General features: G+C 39.6%; 1 protein-coding gene across 8 annotated transcripts in view; it reads right to left on the minus strand.

Moving 5' to 3' along the window:
* Positions 1-21,735, minus strand: part of myo3a (myosin IIIA) — a 67,810-nt gene that overhangs the window by 30,322 nt on the left and 15,753 nt on the right. For 4 of the 8 annotated variants that reach the window (XM_085173555.1, XM_085173553.1, XM_085173556.1 and 1 more), the window contains exons 4-15: positions 20,591-20,695; positions 20,382-20,481; positions 14,016-14,092; positions 10,651-10,796; positions 6,789-6,854; positions 6,496-6,651; positions 6,081-6,122; positions 4,473-4,566; positions 2,682-2,798; positions 2,162-2,266; positions 1,190-1,273; positions 544-746 (exon numbers count right to left, since the gene is read on the minus strand). In XM_085173555.1, the coding sequence (XP_085029681.1) occupies positions 544-746; positions 1,190-1,273; positions 2,162-2,266; positions 2,682-2,798; positions 4,473-4,566; positions 6,081-6,122; positions 6,496-6,651; positions 6,789-6,854; positions 10,651-10,796; positions 14,016-14,092; positions 20,382-20,481; positions 20,591-20,695 (1,295 nt within the window). The other 4 variants (XM_085173557.1, XM_085173559.1, XM_085173560.1 and 1 more) reach the window with 2 other exon arrangements.

Below are 21,735 nucleotides of genomic sequence, written 5' to 3' on the forward strand. Positions count from 1 at the left end.
ATGCAACATGTGAATAAAGATTTATTCATAAGTTCACCCTGTTTTCTATTAACCCAAATACGACACCCATTAACAGACTAAATATTCATACAATGTACGGCCTAATCGAGCCCTCTCTGACGTGTGTCTGTTTTCCAATGCAGTACTTGAGTGTGTCTTTGAAGTTCCCTTAAAGACACACGCAAGACCACAATCTTTGATCCAACAGGAAATAAGCTAGCCCTTCCACTTGACCTGGTCTGCTCCCCAGACACACGATAAGAAGAAATGATGGACCGAGTGAAATGCAGGTGAAAGCAAATGCCACCAGTTTCAAATGAAAAAGCAGATGTGAAAGAGAGCAAGAAAAAGAGACAATCTATTATCCGCTGATCCGGAAAGCGGGCAGAACAATAACCTTCACGGCAATGTTCTTTCAGAAAATGAACAGAGAGATTATTTGTATTTTTCTATGAATGGCACTCTCAAATGAAGGTGATAACAGTCACCTTCATTTGACTGTTAAAACCGAGACCAACACAAGAAACAGGAAGTGATATTTACATCGCCTGGTGGACAACTCTGGATTTTTCCAGCAGATACTCGGATATCTGTGCTCCGACCACTGTTCCACCACCGTTGAACTTCATTTCCAGGTACTTGCCGAAGCGGCTGGAGTTGTCATTGATGACAGTGCAGGCATTTCCAAATGCCTCCACCAAGCTGTTGACCAGCAGGATCTTCTCCTGGAGCGTCCTATTATTGGCCTAAACAAAATATCATTCTACTTTAGTTTGGGGGACTAATTAAAAAAAAAAAGAAAGTGTTACACTGTGACAAGTAGCACTACCACTTTCTATAAGTGAGTGATATGTTTTTATTGATTAGCATTCAAATATCTCAGTGAAGACAGAACAAAGATTTACCACAAAGCAAGAAAGCATGAGACAAGGCTAATCAAAAGGTATTGGCTGAAGCATTTGCTTATTACGCCAACCCTTTTAACAAAAGATCTTTTAGCATGCAGCTCCTGCATAATCTGCTCATATGAATACAAAAAAGAGAAATGAAATTTCCTGTTTAGTTAGCCTTCATATCATGACTGGCACTAACTGCAGCACCAACGAACCCATTACAAGATCTTCAAACTGCGTTAACAGAATATCTACCAAACGATCAAGCGTTGTGCTGGTTGGATTTCATGACTCACCTTCCCGAGAACCGTTAGCTGCTGCACCAGCAGATGAGCACTCTCTGTTTTCCCTGCTCCACTTTCCCCACTGATCACAATACACTGCACACAAGAAGTCACTTGAGTCACATTTAATTGTATATGCACTCTGACTCCTGTGGTGTCAGCAAAAAAGGCTTTGAGGCTGAGACACGAATAATATTAATAACGTTATTAACAGCTTAACTACCATTGTCACTAAAATATGTCACTGAATGCAGACAGTGGAGAGAGAATCAACATACTGGCTTTCTTTTACAAAGAAAATTCAAATACAGAGTCCATATCGGACAGGCATATTATATTAGCTTTATTAACAATAAAATCATATTGCAAGACAATGATCCCAAGCACACTAGCAAATCTACAGAATGCCTGAAAAAGAAAATAATCAGTTTTTGAAATGAACCAGATTGCAAAGCTGTAACAGGATATTAAGCGAACTGTGTATAAATGAATGCCCACAAACCTCAATGAACTGAAACAACACTGTAAAGAAGAGTGGGCTAAAGTTCGTCCACAGCAACTGGCTCTGCAAGCTATTGAATCGTGGGGTGAACTTAATTTCTCACAGTACTGTTCAGAGTCTTGTGCAAACTTTCTTTCTTAGAAAGGATGTACTTGAATTTCCCCAAAGACGATCCAATCAAAAGGCCTTAATTCACTTGCCAATTCTCCAATATCGAATACTAGACACACCATGCTAACCATCCTAGCAAACTAGATTTAGCATTATTAGCATCACACAAAATCACACACAAAATCCCCCTAACCCTGCAAAAAATAAATAAATTTAAAAAATTTAAAAAAACAGAACCTGCTTTTGTTACCTGGTATCTGGTTTCTGTATTTTTTAGTGTCTGTGTTGTCAAACTGCTGCTCTGGCATCGTGTGGAACAGCACTTAAACAAGTAAACTCAACCAGTTTGTAATAACTGAAGAGCTTATTACCTGATCAGCATTGTATGACACCATAGATTGGTAGGCAGTATCAGCCACGGCGAAGATGTGTGGTGGGTTAGCTGTACGCTTAGCTCCTATGTACATCTTAGTGTGCTATGAAGAGAGGGAGAAAAGATAAAAGCTTGTTAAAGACGTGCTCAAGAGTGTAATGAATACAACAACATAGATATTTTTCGAAAACTAAATTAATGATTTTACAAAGCAGATTTGTAATATTCTCTCAGGACATAAATGAAAAATTAGCAACAAACTTGAGGCAAAAACTTGATAATTGAAAGGAAAATAGAGCCACTGAGTTATGGACGAGGCAGAAAAACAGCGGTAGTATCTGTGAAAATGTGTGTGCGCTGTTTGAAGCCAAATGGGATGCAGCAGACTGAAGAACTGCAGAGGCTCTAATGAGCTATGCCAGGTTACATTCACTGCATTATTGACCAAATGTAGAGATGCATGTACACGGAAAGAACACAGATCCAAATAAAACAAAGGTCTATTTATCTCCACTGACCTCAGGCGTGTATATCTCCATGTTATGGAAAGGATTGACTGCAATGAGGGTGTCTCCCACATATGTGTAAATTTGATCTTTTCCATAGCGATTCTGAAGCTGATCTGCGACAGTGTTCTGAAAAAAAAAAAAAATAAACAAAGACAATAAATATCAGTATGAGATGCTTGTTAAATGACAGTCAGAACTATATTTATATTAAAAAAAAAAAAACAACAACCCACAGAAGTTTAGTTTCTGCCAACGTTTCCATCAAACCAGCAGCCCATTTCAGCTTGAAGGATGGGTGGAAATATCCGCTGGCAACTCATTCAATATGTCAGTTCATCCCTCAGATTTGATAAATTGTTCCAAATGTTCTTTCTGTCAAAGATGCTGCTGTGTATTTTTGCTTTGTTTTGTTTTGGTTCTTGAAAGACCAGAATGGGTAATTAGGAAAAATGATGCTAAATGTCATAATGTGACATAGTGTACCTTCAACAGCACTTAAATACAAATATATCACAGTAGATGCAGTAAACGTCCAATCAATGTTCATTTTTGATTATGATTTCTAAACTAGTCGTTTAATCACTCAAGCGACTTTTTATATTGCACGACAATATATTTTGTCCAATGCAACAAGAGGACTTTTTACTTTTAATCTTAATATAAAAGTATTAGTATTGAATATAATAAACACAGAAACCCCATATCATAAAAAAATGTTCCTTTGCAAAAGGAAACAAAGCCATGTTCGTTTTGGAGTTTTTGTTTGTTTTTGTGGCAGATAGATGCTCCTCCCTGAGCTTGGTTCTGCCAGAGGTTTCTTCCTGTTAAAAGGGAGTTTGTCCTTCCCACTGTTACTTGCTCGCAGGGGCCCATCTAATTGTTCGGGTTTTCTCTATTACTGTAGGGTCTTTACCCTAAATATAGTGCCTTTAGGTGACTGCTGTTGTGGTTTGGTGCTATATAAATAAAACTAAATTAAACAGAATTGAAATAATATGTGGTGACTTTTCTTGGTTAATGTTAGAACAACATGTTGGCAGCTTTTTACAGTGTATATTTTAAATTTACCTGACTTGTTATAAGTAAAATACTTTTGTAACTCAATTTGGAACTTAAACGCATTAATCACTATCTATCAAATAAACCAAATATTTTTTTTTCTCCATCATATCGTACATGAAAATTTTAGCTGTTGTATTTGTTACCATCTAGAAGGGCAAAAATAAAAGAAATAATTTTTTCCATTTTATTCCAGCTAAGTGCGGTGCCAGGATTCCAATTTTGATTGGGACAGAGCAGTTTGGGCTTAGCAGGTAATTACCAAGTTAATATTTTATTAATACCACTTATCTGTGCGTACATACGGGTGTGTAAGTTAAGAAAACAGTACTTGATCTATCATTATTTTTGGTGTGGGTTGTGAAGGCCAGCACAAGTTATCCTTTCACTTAAACACCAAAGTGCAATTAAAAAATAGATGAAAGTGAAAGACTGAGAGAAAGAGGCTGTTGGGTGAGCTACATTAACTCTATCAGCAAAGAGAGAGAGAGAGAGCAGAGCACTCTGCTGTAAATTCATAAATGTATCTCAATAGAAACTACCTATGCTTTCAAGGAGAAAAATAAAACAGGCAGAGATTTTCAGCTCCCATCAATTCTCAGTTGTTTTTTTTCTTTCACCAGAAAATGTTTGCTGCATTCAGTGACTTCATCCTAACTCTAACTTGTTATCTAATGTTGTGCAGCCAGGAAGGGGGAAAAAAGAAATTCTGTGAAAAAGCCTAATTCAATTTTTTTTTACCTCATCTAGAACCTCAAGGGTGGCGAGGTCATCCACCTCGTCTGCGTCCTGTGTCTTCATGTGGCTTCCTTTTTTGGTATGAATACGTTCATGCCTGGAACACACCAATGACATCTCTTAGTGAGCATGCTCTGAAAAAATGAATGTTAAATTTTGCAGATTCTTCTAGAACTTGTGCTGCAAGCCCTGCTACTTTGCAGAGGCCAGGAAAGGTCATTCACAGTGGAGCTTTTACTGGGACGCACTGGTCTGACTACGACTCTAACCTCAGGGACCTGTCTCTATTCAAGCATCTTCTATTTTCATCAAGGAAAGAGTAGACACAGAGAGGGATAAAATAAAATGAAAATAGTCCCACAGGGAGGATAAACTTCAGAAGTGGGTGACTTAAGTTTAGTAAACATATCTTCTCTAGTTAAGTAAATGTGTCTTTCAAGAGATTAAATCTGCACAAGGGAATAAAATAATCCCACAAGATTCCAATTACCCATTGTAGGAATTGCAACATCATCTTATTACCACAAGTCAGTTCATTTACTGTCAAGTGATATCAGGAAGCCAGCAAATTTAGTGCTGAACATAATTTACTGAACAAGCTTTTAGCTTTATTGTTATTTAACTTTTAGAAAGACAACATGACTCTTATGTTTCCTGATACTTACGTGTTGTTGATGGGGTTCAAGTAATTTTGTAATTTGGTGGTTTGTATGCATAACGGTCATTCCATGTCAGCTGACCACATGCTTCCAGCCTGACCATCCCAGATATCCTTAAATAATTCCAAGATGATCCACTTTTAATAGGAAAACTGTCACATTTTAGCTTTCTGTGCCATTTTCAAAGAGCTATAGAACTACTTAAGCTAGGTCGCTCAAATGTTCATGTCAAATATTAGTTACTATATTATGATTTCAACAACATACAGTTTTAAGAGTGTAGCTGAAGGCTGTGGATGCTGCCTGTAAACAAAAATATCAATATTAAAATAATTATTTTGGGGAAAGTGAGGCAGAACACATCATGATGTTACTGTCAGACACCAACTCTTTTAAGAAAAGTTGGTTGTTACTTCATGTGCATGAATTAGTTTTCCTCTATTTTCAAGCTCTAACATTTTTTCATGGTATGAAGTACACCTCATATATGGGATTCTGTGTTATACAATTTTGAATATTGGCCTTTCTACAGGTTAAGCTGCTGCTCAGGTGGTAGAGCGCGTCATCTATAAATCGGGAGGTGAGAGGCTCAATCCCTGAAAACGTTCCAGGGTCAAGTTCCAGGAATCCTATTTCACTGTGTCTTTACGGAAGCATCATTTATCTGATAGGTAATGCTGAACTCAAGTGAGCTTTTAAGCTCCCGTAGTTGATTTACAGTAAATATCATAACCACTGACAGCATCAAATGACATTACAGTATTATAAATGAAAACTCATAAAACAGAACAAACAGTGACAATAACATGATTTGAACATTACAACAGACAACAATGTATGAAGGGCAGGGTGGCAGTTGATGGCAAATACGCGTGCAATCACAACTACAACAAGAGCTTTGACTGAATTATAAAAGCTCCTACTGCGTCACAAAAGCATCCTCTATAGTTACCTGTCATTACTGTCTGAGCTTCTGTCTGTCTTTCCATGATGGCTTAAATGACAGAAACGGGATCGACATGTTATCACTGTACAGGGAGAAACTCACTTTAAAGGGCAACATTTTAACTCATGCTAAGGAGCCTACAGCTCAAGTGCAGCCGGCGCAGGATTGACCTGTTTTTTGTGGGAGGGTGACAGGGCTTGTAAAACATCCAGCAAGGAGGGTAATTTGGATTATACTGTCGGCAAAAGCTAAGCAACAGCCTAGCATATAACAACCGCTGACAGGAAGGGCGTTATGTTTTAAGTTTTTCATGGGCTTTGTATCAAAATCGATCAAACACTTTACGGTGCGGGCGTATTTGGCTCATACAGCGAGATATCGGGACAAAAACATAGAGACAAAAGCCATAAGGACACAATACCTTGTTTTTTCAATCACTCCAATTTGCTGGTTGAGATCAATGAGCTCAATCAATTGTTTTTGCAGGATTTTCTCTCTGCCGACAGTCTGTTTGATGAACACATGCTGGAGCAGGTCTTGCACATTCGGTCTCAGCTCAAAGTCCTTAATCAGACATCTGTGAGGTGGGAGAACAAGCATGAGGCAGAAAGAGGAGTGCAGTGCATTTGTCAGATTCATATTCAAAGCAGCGGGTTATCTGTGTAAATATTTATTATTCACACAGGAAGGATAAACACTAGTAGCCACACTCACTTGCAGATGAAGTCATTAAACTCATCTGACCAGAGCTCCGGCTGGTGGAGAGTAGGCGGCGGGTTTCTGTTATGGGAAGAAATGGAAAAGATAAATGGAAAGATAAGATGAGATAGGATTTAAGCGGGCAGGGCGGAGAACAGAAGGCTGGGACGATTCGTCACTGAGGGCATCCAGAGGTGTTTCTCTGGTGTCAAAAAGTGGTAGCTTTCAGCCATCAGAGCAGTGTAGCTGGATGGTATCGTTACAGCTGATTTTAGGAAACTTGTGTATAGACTCAAACCAGAACTTCTTAAATACTTTACCCTGAAAACATACACACATTGTTGTGGGGTTAAACTTAACAAGGCCTCACAGCAGAAAAACAACTCGGCTAATTGGATTCCCTGTTCGGCTTTAAGTACCTCTTTACGAGAGGGTTCCAGGTACTCGGCAGCGAAGTCACGGCTGCCTGTTAATGCATGGAGGCCTTTTGCACGTTGGCTCTGACAGCAAATAATTGGTCTAATGAGAGGACATTCGTCTCCTTTTTATCACACAACACAACCAATATAGAGAGCAAATGCATCAGGCCTTTATTTTCAGGCTGTTCAGCTAATACTCTGATCATTAAAGTGTTTTCTTACCCGAAAGACAAAGAGAGCCCTGCAGAGATAACTTGGGGTAGTTGCATTGGGCTACCTGAATAATAAAGCTACTTTTTAAAGCTCTATAAAGGCTACAAGGACTTGGACTGTTTAAAATATAATTTCTTGTTTGTACCCCAGTTCGCTAAAGCAATTTGTTCAGTTTCGCCTGCCAAAAGTTCACTTAGTAAAGTATTGGAAGCAAGTTTAAATCCTCTCTGTTACACATAATGAAAATGAAAGCTTAGCTATTAACACCTGAGCACAATTATAATAGCACTTTAAATCTTTTATCCACTCCAGAGACCGAAGCTTTGAGCGCAGATTTGACTTCCATACATATACTGTTGTCTTAGTCCTTCTCTGCATTCCTCATTTTCTCTTCCTATTTAAATTCAAGGTTCAAGTTTCAAGGTGACAAATAAAGAAACTTGAACCTTGAAATATAAGGCAATGAGGAAACAACATAAAAGACTACTGGACTTGTTCCTCTGTATGTTTGCTCTTTATCTTTTTGGATTCAGCTCCATGTGTTGAAATATGATACAATGTATCCATTGCACACTCCTTTCAGTGTGGACCTATGTTTTTTCATAATTCATGATACATTGGTAAAATATAACAATCATGTTGAAAATAAGCCATCAGTACGTAATGAAAGTAGTCTGGTCCGTAGGACTTAAAGTTAGATAAATACAACCACATATGAAGAGCAACACATGACATATTACACTATTTACACAAAAGTGAAATCAAACATGCAGAAACATTGTGTGTGCTAAGTACAGCCTTCCATAGGAACAAATAGGAAACGTATCAGCCAGGTGCTGCTTATCAAATGCACTTAGTTAAATGATCATCAGCAAGTCTGATCTTCTCTATGAAAGCAGAAGATTTGTTAGTTTGCAGGTCTGGAGGATTCAGGTCTGTGTTAACACAATACCAAGGAGGAAAGAAACAATTACTTCTGCGCATCAATTCAACACAGTTACCAACCTTCCTAAATGGGAACAACCTTCCTAGAACAATGTTCTTGGACAGACAGGACCAATGTGGAGATGTTTCACAGCTCCACATTTGGCAAAACACAAACATAGCATAACTGTCAAGCACGGTGGTGGAGGGGTGATGGGCTGATTTGCACCTTGCAGCCGTTGAGTCAACCATGTATACCAACTGCTTTGTTTACCAAAGCAATCTAGAGTTAAAATTTGCGACTTCTTAAGTGTGTTAGCTTACTTACTTACTTAAGGCAAACATTCTCCATTTCTGGTTTGTGTTTGGTTTCCGAGAGTTTTTAGACAAGTAAGCGCCGTCCATACAAACTACAGGGAGCTGCAGCAACCGTAGTAAACACAAGGAGGCTTTTGATTCAGTGCCAGCTTTGCAATCCATTTCACTCAGCAACAGCCAGCAATCGTCAAGAAACAACTTGCCAACTAGCAGATTTTATGCATTTTCCCTCACAACTGTTGGTTGCATCACATCCAATATGGCAGACAATTCTCAAGAAATGTCAATAGAGAAACTGTATGGGCTTGTATGGCATCACTGTATATAAAATACATTATAGTATTATATGTTTGCATGCATTGTGTCAAGCTCTTGTGTGCTGCAATTAGTAGGTAAAACTGTACTGATAAAAATAACCATACTAGTTACTGATAGAAAAATCAGGATTATACCAATCATAATAAAAATGAGGAATGGCTTCGGTGGTCTGCTGTTTGGGGGGGGGGCAGGGGGAGGGCAAATGTGTACTAAATAAGAGAGAGTGGATGAACTAATGCCCTCAGTGTGGCTTTTTCCAAGACTGCTTGACAAATGAAGCCAGAGTAGTGAGCAGAGGGAAGTGAGGAGTGTGAAGAGGGAGCCCGGAGCTCTGGCTGCAGCAGTCACATAGATTGTGAGAAAGCTGTGTGATGGCTCCGTCGGAGCACGACCCCCAGAGCAAACACACAGGACAGCCGTGACACAGCAGCACTCTGTGTGTGTAGGCGTGTGCGTGTTTCAGGGCAGTGATGGACAAAGAGCTGTGCTGCGATGGTTAAATGCTCTCACACTGAAATCAGGTGAAGATAAACAATTAGAAAATCAGCTTCAGCTCACAGTAGAAACAAAGAGAAAGAGAGGCTTTGCCCGCAGCCTCCTCCCAGCAGGATCATTGGGATGAGTGCCAGGGAGGGAGTATGTAATGGATAAAACCCTGCAAGCAGAAAAAAGCCAATTGAACTAAAAAGACTGTACTTAGTGTGGTGACAGTCTGTATAGAGGCACAAATCACTATGTTGGAAGTAGGAGAGGACTTTTCTTTATTGCAGTGCAAGTGCTATACATTATGCTATCTTTACAAGCCGAGGAGTCAGATAATGAAAACATGCCCAGTCTTGTGAGATGGTCCGTATCAGGGTAGTGAAGAAAATATCATCTCGTTTTACTTCTGCCTGGGGTGAGCTGTATCTTAAGGCAAAGGCTATTTGCATGCATGGTTCCAGCTTTAAAAATGAAAACAGAGTGGTTATAATTTTGTAGTTTCCGATTAAATTTTATCTTTATTTTCTTTCAGAGTGTATTTGACGGTTTCTGTTTAGTTACTTTAGTTTTTAAGACTATTTTAGGTTCTAAAACCTACAGAAAAAAATATCCATAAACTCATATTGAGTACTATCTATGTATTTACTGATATAGACTGAAAGCTTAATATTGTTCATGCCTGTATTCACATTTTCAAAATGAGCTGTGTTTTCTCAGCTGTAATTAAAAAGTCATGAAAAGTGTTTCAGAGGACAAAACAAGAAAAAAAAAAGATGCACAACAGGGTCGAATTAAAAGGGTAGTCATTATTTTATCACTCTGACAAAGTCATAACTCAGCTCTATCAAATCCAAGGATGGCAAAACAGCATAATAATAGCTTTAATCTGTAATAGCACCTTTCAAGATATCAAAAATGTAAAAGCACATTACATAAACAAAATGCGAACACAGTACAAATTAAATTAAGTAAATTATTTCTATGAGAACTTAATTATGTGCAGGAAAGCTGCCATTAGCCTTGAAGCAGAGTCCAGTTCGATAAAAAATAAAATATGTCTTATTGAGAATCAAACTCATTTTTGAAGAGAGCACAACATGATTTTGGTTTATTTGCAACCTTCAGCTCAGATTTGTCATAAGAACCGGATCATTTAAATTCATTCAGCACAGCAGAATATGATGCAATTATGGCAGGTTTACCTGGGTATTTTAAAAAGGGCTCTCATTGGGTGGAGGTCAGAGAGGGGTGGGTCTCCATCTCCTAGCTCTATAGCTGTGATGCCCAGGGACCAGACATCACAACGGGCGTCGTAGGTGGAGTCCAACTGCTGCTCACATGCTATTACCTGCAGGGATGATGAAATAAAGAACATATAACAGGTGGTCTAATGTCTGATTACAGATATCACGAGTAAAGCAATTAAATCAGGGTCTGCTTCCTTCTTTGAAAGTCAGTATTTAAGTTTTTTTTAATTTCTTCTTGTGCTTCTACACAAACAAATGTGAAAGAATATAAAATGTCATTAAAAAGTTGTGCACTAACAACAAAGCAACTAAACAAACTGCAGTAGCTCAGCCAAAACAACTTCCTCATTATCATTTGCTGTGAGCAGAACAGTGAACGCACACACCCACTCGCACACACACACACACACACACACACACACACACACACACACACACACACACACACACACACACACACACACACACACACACACACACACACACACACACACAGTCCATCATCACTGTCCTGCGGGCAGTATGGCACTCAATCAGCAGTATGAATCATTCAAGATTCATATTGTTATTACCACACACTCACATATAATACACACATTTAACAGTAATCAGTAATTTGTTTTTCTAGTTCTGCACAGGCAGAGTCTAATGCATGCAGACCAGACAAATCATTACCAGATAACCAATAAGACACACACTCCACAAAACCCCAAAACTTTCATTATTCCGTCATGTTGCTGGCAAACACACTTAATGAAAACTAAAAGAAATCAATGTTAAATCGGTCCTCAAGGAGACTAATTTGCAAAGACATGACAAACTGACTTTTAAACAGCAAAATTATTTCCAACCAACACACAAATATAGACACATAACGCGGCCAAAATCACAACTTGACAGCGACAACCAAACACAATTATTCTGGAAAAGAAAGCTCATCTACATAACATTGTGTATAACACGGTGCAGAAAAGATGCAGCTCACCTCCAAGTCAAACTTGCATAAGCAAATCCTCTTTAGAAGTAGACTTTATATAAAGCCAGCGCTGTATATTGTCCCCAAAGTGTATATTTAGAAAGAAGAAACCTCCGCTCTGTCAAGTGCTTCTTGTCTACTCAGTCCACTCAGATAAATGCCCTTTCTTAGACCTTTGTGAATAAATGTCTTAAACAAATAAGATTAAAATCCTTGAGCCTTAACGACAACACGTCATGCAGCATCCTGCATTTGCACGGCATGCAAACTTCATGTAAAAGCTATTTTGATTTAACAAGTGAACATGCAAGGTGATCTGGGGTGATCATGCTGAGTATAAGTTTACCCATCTCATCCCCACGAATTCCGCTAATGACTCATCTAATCTTGATCAGTGTTGAGGTTAAGCGTGCAAATGGGTGGTTAAGAGATTCCTCTACTTGTTGAGGGTTTCTAAAAGTGTTGCGGCTTCAAGTTCAATGAAAAATAAATGAATGGTGTCTGACTGAGAGGCTAAAAGTGCATCTCCTAACATTCAGGTTAGCTCTGTTTTCTGCTATGCCGTTGCTCCACCAGGGGTTGCCGAGCCTTTTTCACGATGAATCAATTCACTGCACAGTCCAAACGTCATCTGAAGTTTGTTTTCCAACGTTACGCAATCTGTTTTGTTCTGCAGTGTGTTTTGTTTGTTGTCCCTGTTTCATTCTAAGATCCATTTAAATGTCTTACTCCTTAAAAACCTACTGGGGGCTGCTGGCAGTTGCTCAGTAAAATTAGTTGGTATTTTTGGTAAACTGAGACCTCCTTGCGATTGCTTTGGTCATTAGCAGATTGTTGTGGTTGCCTGTGGTTTGTATGCTAAGTTCTGACTTGTCTGCAAACACTTGCCAACTATTTGCGGAGCAGTAGTGAAACAGCAAAGACTGCAGCACAAACTGAAAATGGAGACAGTTTTGCACATTATGAAATGTGTTAAATCGTACTGATCCATTAAAGGAACTAAGCTTGAATTTCATGCCTGCAGTGGATTGTTTCAGGAGCTGATTCCCCGAATGGTGAAGTCTCGACAGGAATGTCATTCTCACTGAAGCCTTTGGAAGTATGATGGGGTGTTAGACATATGGACAGCCTGGCTGCTTGTTAATAATGCAGAGACACACTATGTTCCCTTATCTGGAGAGCCAATTCGGAGGGGGAGTATGAAAGTCAAAATATACAGGAGACAAGACCAAATATGCTGGAACATGTATGTTCACCTGCTTTCCTTGATATTAAGGGATGTTTAGAGCCTGACAAGTATAGGAATTTCAGGACCAATAATATTCCAGTATGTCAGCTGATTCCTGCTGTTTTTTTAGACACATGATTTTCTGACTGCGTAGTAGTATGTCTAGTTATTTATTATTTATTACTCAGATCAGCAGGTTGCTGCTTTTCTGGTGCTCCAACCATGGTGCCGTCAGGGACGTTCCAAAGTGGCCTCTGTTGAATAAACTGTGCAGCATCCACATTCATAACATGGTAATGAGCACCTCTTCTTCGCTTTTAAAATTTTCATTAAGTTATGAATTATCTAAAAAAAATTACAATATTTTCTCAGTCAACTTAAAAAAAAAAATTAGATTACTTATTCTGAATTTGGACTTTTTACATTATTGAAAAACATTTTTTTATTCCATGCAAGTGCCAACACTTGAGGCAGTTTAACGGACTTCACACTGATCCCTCTGGAGGCACAGAAGGTGTTGCTGGACTTTTTTTTCAAATATGCAGTAGCACATCCTCAAGACCTGTAAACAGACTTTGATGTGCAAACTCTCACCTACCACCACTGAACTTCTAACTTGCAATATAAAGGAAGCACAGCTTCCAACGCTGTCAATAAACATTGACAGTAGTGGCCACAGATAACAGCATACAAAAACTGCAGCTTAGTCCCTAATGCATTACTGAAGCAAGAAAAACACTATCATATAGAAACAGCCTTTCAGTCGGTGTCAGAGATCGTTAAGAACCCCGAGCTGAGAGCCCAGCTCACAGCACAAAGTCACATTAACCTGCTATAAAAAGAATACGGTTCAAACACATACGACTGGTATAAAACGCTCAATTTTTGATGCAGCCACTTCTCTACACAAGCTATACATACTGTCAGTGCACTCAGCCATGATTATACAAGAGATGAACGATGGAGGCTGCCCATTTCACTTTTTCCATGCACATTGTATTTGACAGTGTTATCTCTTTGATGATTATTAACTGTGGTCCACTGGGATCTGCTCCAGGCTAATGTAGCAGAAAGAGACGAGGCTGCGGGAGCATTTATAGGCCACTTTTACCGTACCTCGGGAGCCATCCAGAAGGGGGTTCCCACTGAGGTGTTCCTCCTCAGACGGGTATTTGTCAGCTGGGCTGAAACACCTGCAGGGTAGAAAAAAAGACTCAGTGGAGACAATTCAAAATATGTCAATAACATGTTTTTATTTCAACAAAGATCACACTGGCAGGTAAAAGTGATGCTCTGTGAAAAGGGAAACAGTGCAGAGTAAACAGCAGGACACGGCTCAAATGATACAGAGCCCAACGGCTCTTGAAGCGTGCACTGATAGAGCCGTCGCTATAGTGACGAGGGAAAAAAGCAATACACACGCATAAACATCTGCAGTGCTTTTTTTCTTTATCCAAATGATAGACTGCCATGAATTACAAATTCTTATTTGACTGCAAGCGATTTTGGCATTTCAAGAACAACATTTGAATACAATTCAACTGTGAGCACGCTCTGGTGGCCGGAGACGTGTCACCTCCTCCCAGAACAAGACGCATCTGAGTGATTTATTGTCTGATGCTACAGAGGCCCGAGTCAAGTCAGAGGCAGATACGTTCAGCAGAAATGGGACTGCAGAGAGAAAAAGAGGACACGTGTGTCATTACGTGTGTGTGTGCACTGTGTTAATGTGCCTGACAAGGAACATGCTGACCCACAATCGTGACTTCGGTCCAGTCCAGACAAATCAGTGTTACGCCACACTGTGATGTATCCCAGGGCGGGCTCTGCTGAAGCAGCCGGCCAGATCAAGAGCAGCGACCGGGACAAAAGCAAAGCCTCGAGACAAAAGCGGCAACCCACAAACAAAAGGTGATGAAGTGATGCGCGACATGCTTCTGCAGAACCGCGTCTCTGTCTTCTACTTCATGTTTTTATATGAAGAATATGAGGCGCACAGATTCTGCAAAATGTGTTTTAGCAGCCAGACGTGCAACATAAAAGCTTTTAGGAAATGAAAGGGCAATTTGAGGAAATGTACCAACAAAACATCCAGATGGTGAACTGCATAAAAATCTGTTTAAAACATCAAAAGTGTGCAGACAGGCACGATCTCTAAGTAACAGAACAAAGCCATTTACACCACATGAATGTATTTCCAACCATGTCAGCAAATTTAGACACGGTGATGATCCTGCGCATCCATTTAAATGCTGTCACTGTTGGAGCTTGGGGGTTAAATCCAGGGGTGGAGAGAAATGCCGGGATGAGCAGTGTAAAGAAAAATGGTTCTGTGGCAAACATCAAAAGGGATTATAATCATGTGCAGGGCGGGGAGATGTAGGCATAAGGCGAACATACACACAGGGACAGTCACATCGTGTCATAAAACCACAAACACACTAACATCACCCCACATTAGTGAGGACAAACTCAGAGTTTTACAGGGATTCATCCTTATACACAAACTTGTATGTGTTTGTTATGATATATAAGGCGTGTGAGGAATATCAGCGCGTGAAAGTACAGGTACACAAAGAGCCCCCTATTAAAGCTCTCTCAACCCCTCTGTTTCCACTACATTAGCCCGGAGTGCAGCCTGGTGGGCCACACACTTAATAATCATCACAGAGATAATGCCGTCAATTAGAATATTCATGAGAGACTGATGAACGAGCAGCTCTACTCATTCTTCTGCTGCTCTTTTTTGGGTCCGTCTTTTTTTTTGCTGTTCTGTTTCTCCGCCGGTGATGAGTCACTGCGGGGGCTTTATCTCTTCAGCTGCTCAGTGTAGCATGAGCCCCTCCACACGAAAAACCATTAATCCCAGCGTGATGCAGTACCCGTGGAAGCTGGAGTCGGACCCCCCCCCCCCCCAACCCCGCCATTTTCGTCACTCTGAGAGTTTGTTTCTCCTCCTTCGTGACGTCACAGACCTCATTCAAATCTCAGCTGTCGGCAGCGTACAAGCTGGCAAGCGGGACGTCACAAAAGAAGTTGGAGCTACTTTTATAAATGAGATTCAACCCGGGTGCCTGCATACTCTTTGAATCCAGCCTGTTGTCATTGCACTAAAACATTTCACAGTGACCTTGCAGCTTGTTGTAATTGGAATGGAAACCGTACAGTTCACATTGTAGCTACTAATCAAATAGTCCTGTTTTTAATTGTCCGAAGAACAGAAGAAATAAATGAAAATGCTTTTTTAAGGTATTTTTGCAAAAACTGCCTGACCTCAGTTCATGTTGGAGAGAATGGGAGACAAAGATGGCGATGCACCCTGCTCTTATACTCTACATTACTTGAAATGGCATGAGCATGCAAAACAGGAAATAATTGCAACAGCAATTATTTCTTCATGGCAATGAACAGAAACTGTGCGCTTTTTCATGACAGTCAGCATGAATTTCTGACTATTTTCACAGGAAGTCCATTTTGTGTTTGCAGCACGTACGATTGAAATCAAGAAACCAGAGTATGTTTTATGTATTTGAAACCAAGCCACAAAGATTTTTCTCATCTTGACCACATAGTGTTTAATGCTCAACACTATGAAAGTAATAAAATATTTTAAAAAATAATACAAAGAATGTGTGATGTTTATGATGTTAACTTAAACCTCTAGTGTGTTCAGCAAAATGAGTCACTCCACCAGCAATCCCTCCACTCTCGAAATATACGCATTTTTTTCCTTTTTAAAAGTGAAAAATATTATTTTTGAGTACATGGCCATGAATCAATACATATGACATCATATTGGACCAGACAAATCATTTTTCAGGAAGACAAAATGAAAACGTCCTGTTCAGAAGCACAAATCAGTAGATTACAGGCTGTACTGGAGTACGTATGGAGTATATATATGTATAAAGTGCAAAACTGTAATGAGGCCGGAAGAAACTAACCACAGCCCACGCAACGTGTTACCGAGAACATGTCAAGTCAACGAAGGTTAGCAATGAAAAGCCTAACCCAGAGTGAAGATCAAGCAGCGACAAAGCAAGAAGTGTGATTTACAGGAGAGCTTGTAGTGGAGGACATGCTGCTGATTGAATAGTATGTAGACCTGCGTGGTGTCATGATATTATGGGAGATAAGGGTTTTTGCCGTAAAAGCAGATGTGTGAACCAGTCAACAAAGACTTTTCACCACAAACCACATTCACTGTTCACACACACATTCATATGGCTCTTGATTCTGGGACTTTAAGCCCTTCCTTACTACCACACACACACTTCAGCATGTAGATTAGAGCAGCGGTCCCCAACCCCCGGGCCTCGGACAGGTACCAGTCCGTGAGTCGTTTGGTTGTTTGGAGAGTTGAGGCTCAGGTGTGAAATGTATGGTTTTCAGGGGTTTTATCGGTTTTCAGCGTTATTTTGTTATCGTTTTGATCGTTAACTCGGTTTCCCTGGGTCTTTTCACGTGTGTTATGAATAAATCTTCTTTTTTTCGGTACCGGTACTAGTTTTATTTTGTTGTATTTATCCGCGACACCTTAAAGGCGGTCCATGAAAATATTGTCGGGCATAAACCGGTCCGTGGCGCAAAAAAGGTTGGAGACCGCTGGATTAGAGGACCAGGAGACTGACAGCTGTCTTTAAAATTGATAGACACAAATAGGAATACAGTGGTGTCCCTAGTTACAACTTTAAAAGTAAATGGACCTTTTAATTTAGACTAATCTAGTGGACTAAAATTAACAACATTTGTTTTTGTGGTCTTATTTATTTTCCATACAAATCCTATGAATCTCTGTGCTGAATGCATACAGCTTGTTTTACTTGAATGTGCTGCCTATGATGTGAACCCTTTATAGAATAATAAGAGAAAACTTGAAAGCAGACAGTTTTTTTAATCTGGCAAGAATATAAAAACTTAAAAACTATAAAAACGAATTATTATTTATGGAGCAAGGGGAGCAAAGTTTAATTATTGGGTAAACCCTGCTATTTACAGTGACTCTGACTTCCAACTAAGCTTTTCATTTTTTAGTTTTGTGGTTTTAAATACATATGTTAAAAGGGAATTTTTCCTTGCCACTGTCACCAAGTGCTTGCTCAAAGAGGATCGTCTGATTGTTGCCGTTTTCCCTGTATTATTGTAGGATCTTTACCTTACAAGATGAAGCGGCTTGAGGTGACTGTTGCGATCTGGCACTAAAATAAAACTGAATTGAATTGAAAGTTACAGGACAAATGACTGATTTGATCTGCTAGGGAATTAAAATAGATAAGACCTCAACCAGTGGGAACCATCCAGTAGATGTCGAGAGATTTCTGTCAGGAAAATCTGTGGCTCTTCTTCCTTTAAACCCACACTTCAATATAAACTTTATTTCCTGTTATAACACAGCTTCTTTTAACATCTTCCCTAAACTGATCCACATGCATTACTTCTAACCAGCAACCACAAATATGGTGCGAACAGATAACAGTCATTCACAGCGGCAAATATTTATTCATAGAAGATAAGCTGATCAGCGGTGCCACTGCTTTCTTATACCTTAAAGTGAATGCAGCAACAATTTACTGATGATAACGTGTCCCAACATTAAACATAATTACTTCCTGTGAGAGTTTCATGAGCTTAGCACTAAACACGGGGAATTGAAACCGGCTCTCTGGTCTAACCAACAATGTTTGTATGTAATAAATTCTTTTCAGAGATAGGGCATCCTTCCTATCTTGGACATTCATTACAAGTTGAGCCAGAGAAACATCAAACACTTGATAAGATGTTCTTATTGTAAATAAGCAAGAGATGATATATCGCGGAAATAATGGCTGGATGCTGCTGGAGATGCCAGGATTGCAATAACCTGATTAATAGCTTCAGACAATTTGTTTGATATCATCTGTGAGTGTTTATAGCATTTTAATTTAAATCAGAGTGAGGCAAAAGTTGCATAGACAGATACCATCTAGAACTGATTCTTTGCTAAGTTGTCTTTCGTGTGTAGACACAACACTGGTTCATCGCTTGAGTTAGGTGCTTTTTTATGCTTGAATGGTTCATAGGTCGGGCTTAAGTGGCTTAACACACAAAACAAAAACAAAAAAATCCTCTGAAAATGGTCAAAGAAAATCTTTGAAAGACCTTCAGAGAGAGATGGGAGAACTATTTGTCAAGTACAGAATTAGTAGAAGGCCTTACTCCTTGGAAACAAAATATAAAGGCATGAGGGGAGACTCAAGACTTTTGCACAAGACTGAAACGTTTTGTTTCACTTTAAAACTGAAACCAATAACAGGTTACTTTTTCTAGTCTATGAATACTCCAGCATTTCACAGTGTTGAAGATGTGACAGCTGATTTTCAGTGTGCACCAGCAAAAACTAAGAAAGCAACATGTGTGGTCTCGGCCAAACCACCAGATCATACAGAATAATTTGAGAAATTACAAATTACTTCTTTCAGCATAAATACTTTTGAATGAATCACACTAAACACAATTAATAAATTAAGTAGAAAGAGGTTTTAATGGGGGCTTTTAGCTAAATAAAGCAGTTTTCAAATGCAATAATAAGAGCCACTATTACTGACGCCATAGTTTTGACCGATTACGAGGGATGTTTTTCTGCCATTCCGTTCAGAATATGTTGTATTTGTAACTGTTTTTAGTTTTTAAAGCAAATATGTTCTGTATGCACAAATAAAACACACAACACACAACTGTTAAAAGAATCCAAGAATACCAGATCCTAGGATTCATCTCTTATCACCAGAAGCATTATCATATTTCTGTATAATTATATGAATTATGTGATGCTTCTGGGTGCAGAGTTTGGACATCTCGATCTACTTCATCAGTAAACATCAAACAAACAAACAGGTGCTGAGAATCTCCATGACAGCAGCGCGAGGAGAAAGAAGCTGCTCTGGCTCAGTATTAGCTACTTCCCATTCAAGTATCAAGTGTTTCCATTAATACCTCCCCACCCTCTTGTTCTTCTTCTGTAAAAGCAGTGCACTTTGCGCTTCATTGTTAGGAGAGGGCTTTTAAGAGAAGCCCGCAATTAGCAGGAGTAAATGCAAACCTACGCACAAATGGAGAGGGGGATTTTATTTGTAATGAAAACAGGCAGCTGGGGGGTTTTGGGGAGGGGTGAGTCATCTCCGGAAAACCATCAGAATCAATTTGCCTATCCTGATCCTTGAGCCCAGGAACTACAGCGAGCCTCATTTGGTTAAGAAATCGCAGTGGGAGCAGCAGCAATGTCTGCAGCTGTTTGTGGCAGAGTGGAAAAGTATAACCATCCACCACGTTGTTGGATCGTGTAAATGTATTCCAGCCCCTCAGGGAAACTAATTGTTGTCACAGTTTATTTGTAAGACAGCTGAAGGTAATTGATTTTGTTAAATAGAGCTATAACGTGTTTTTTGCTGATTAGAGGACAGTGATGCCAAAATTTTTTTTAAAAAGGCAAAAAGAGGCACCTACCAAAGTCAACGAGCTTGATCCCTCCCTGCGTCGTCAATAGGATGTTGTTGCCTTTGACGTCACGGTGGATGGTCTTGTTGATGTGCAGGTGTTGGAGGCCCTGCGAAACAAAGAGGTTAACAGCTTCTTTTATCCCGATGAGCACCTGCCTGTAAAATCACCCCGTTTACTCTGGGGTACATCATAGTCACCCCCCCTCCAATGCTTACCATGAGGGACTCGTGCAAGATGTAGGCAATAATGGATTCATCCATTCTGTCTCCTCTCTTCAGCATGCCCTTGGCCAGATCTGTCACAGAGCCACCATTGCAGAGCTGCAGCGTGGGGTGGGGGGTGTGGGGGGGGAGAGATCCACAAAGGAAAGAGGACAATGAGCAAAAACTCACCATGAGTCAGCACACGCTCTGCTTATACAATGTGTCAAACTCTGGGAAAGATATGCCGAATTTTCATGTGAGAACAGCACGGGGTGAAGCGTTTTGATCACAAGATTTCACAGCGAGAAAACAGGGCGATGATGCTGGAAGTAATTCTATCAATCTTTAGAGGCTTATCTTTCTCAGGCAGCTTAGCGGGAGAGAATGTACATTTTGTATGCAGGGTTTAATCTATGCGGTGATGACTAAGCGGGCTCAAATAAAGCAAATAATTGTATGCATTCAGACAAAAGCCAAGATTTATATTAGAAATTATACACCGTTTATGGGACATTCCTCACTGCGGCAGAACACCTCCTCCCCCGAAAAAATAGACTTTTGTGTTTGTAGGTGTTTCCTTGCAGCATACAGCATCTTGATATGGACTTCACCGTCAATAGCAATCCCTCCCGGAAAATTACAGAAAATTACCCAGTAGGTTGCCTTGGCAACACCAATAACCCTTAATTTGGGTCTTTCTTTGGGAGATGCCAGAAGTGCATAAAAAATAAAAAGCTCTAAGATGTCAATCAGTGACGCTGGGGGTTGGAAGTGGACTGAAATGGCGTCTCTTTGCATACGAACCCTGTTTGTAAACACAGACGCTGTTACTCTGTATGGTAAAAGATATCATCTACACATGCATCATTCAACTTTTTATGAGCAATTTTCCATCTTCACTCTTAACTGCATGCATAAAAAACATCCTTAACATTTTCTGGTAGACAGGAAATTTCCATTATAGCTTTTTGTAGTGATCTCTTGCTCTTTTATAACTACACTGATTTCCCTAACTTGTAAGTTTGTTGTTGTTCTGGTTTATGTGCTGAAAATGGTTTTTATTTGTGTATGTTCAATGTGTTAGACTTGTACATAGTTAACCATATATGATCAAATAATGTTGAATCCTGGATATGGATTTGTAAGCAATTAAATTT

The sequence above is a fragment of the Neolamprologus multifasciatus genome, chromosome 9, assembly GCF_963576455.1.
Source record: "Neolamprologus multifasciatus chromosome 9, fNeoMul1.2, whole genome shotgun sequence".
NCBI lineage: Eukaryota > Metazoa > Chordata > Actinopteri > Cichliformes > Cichlidae > Neolamprologus > Neolamprologus multifasciatus.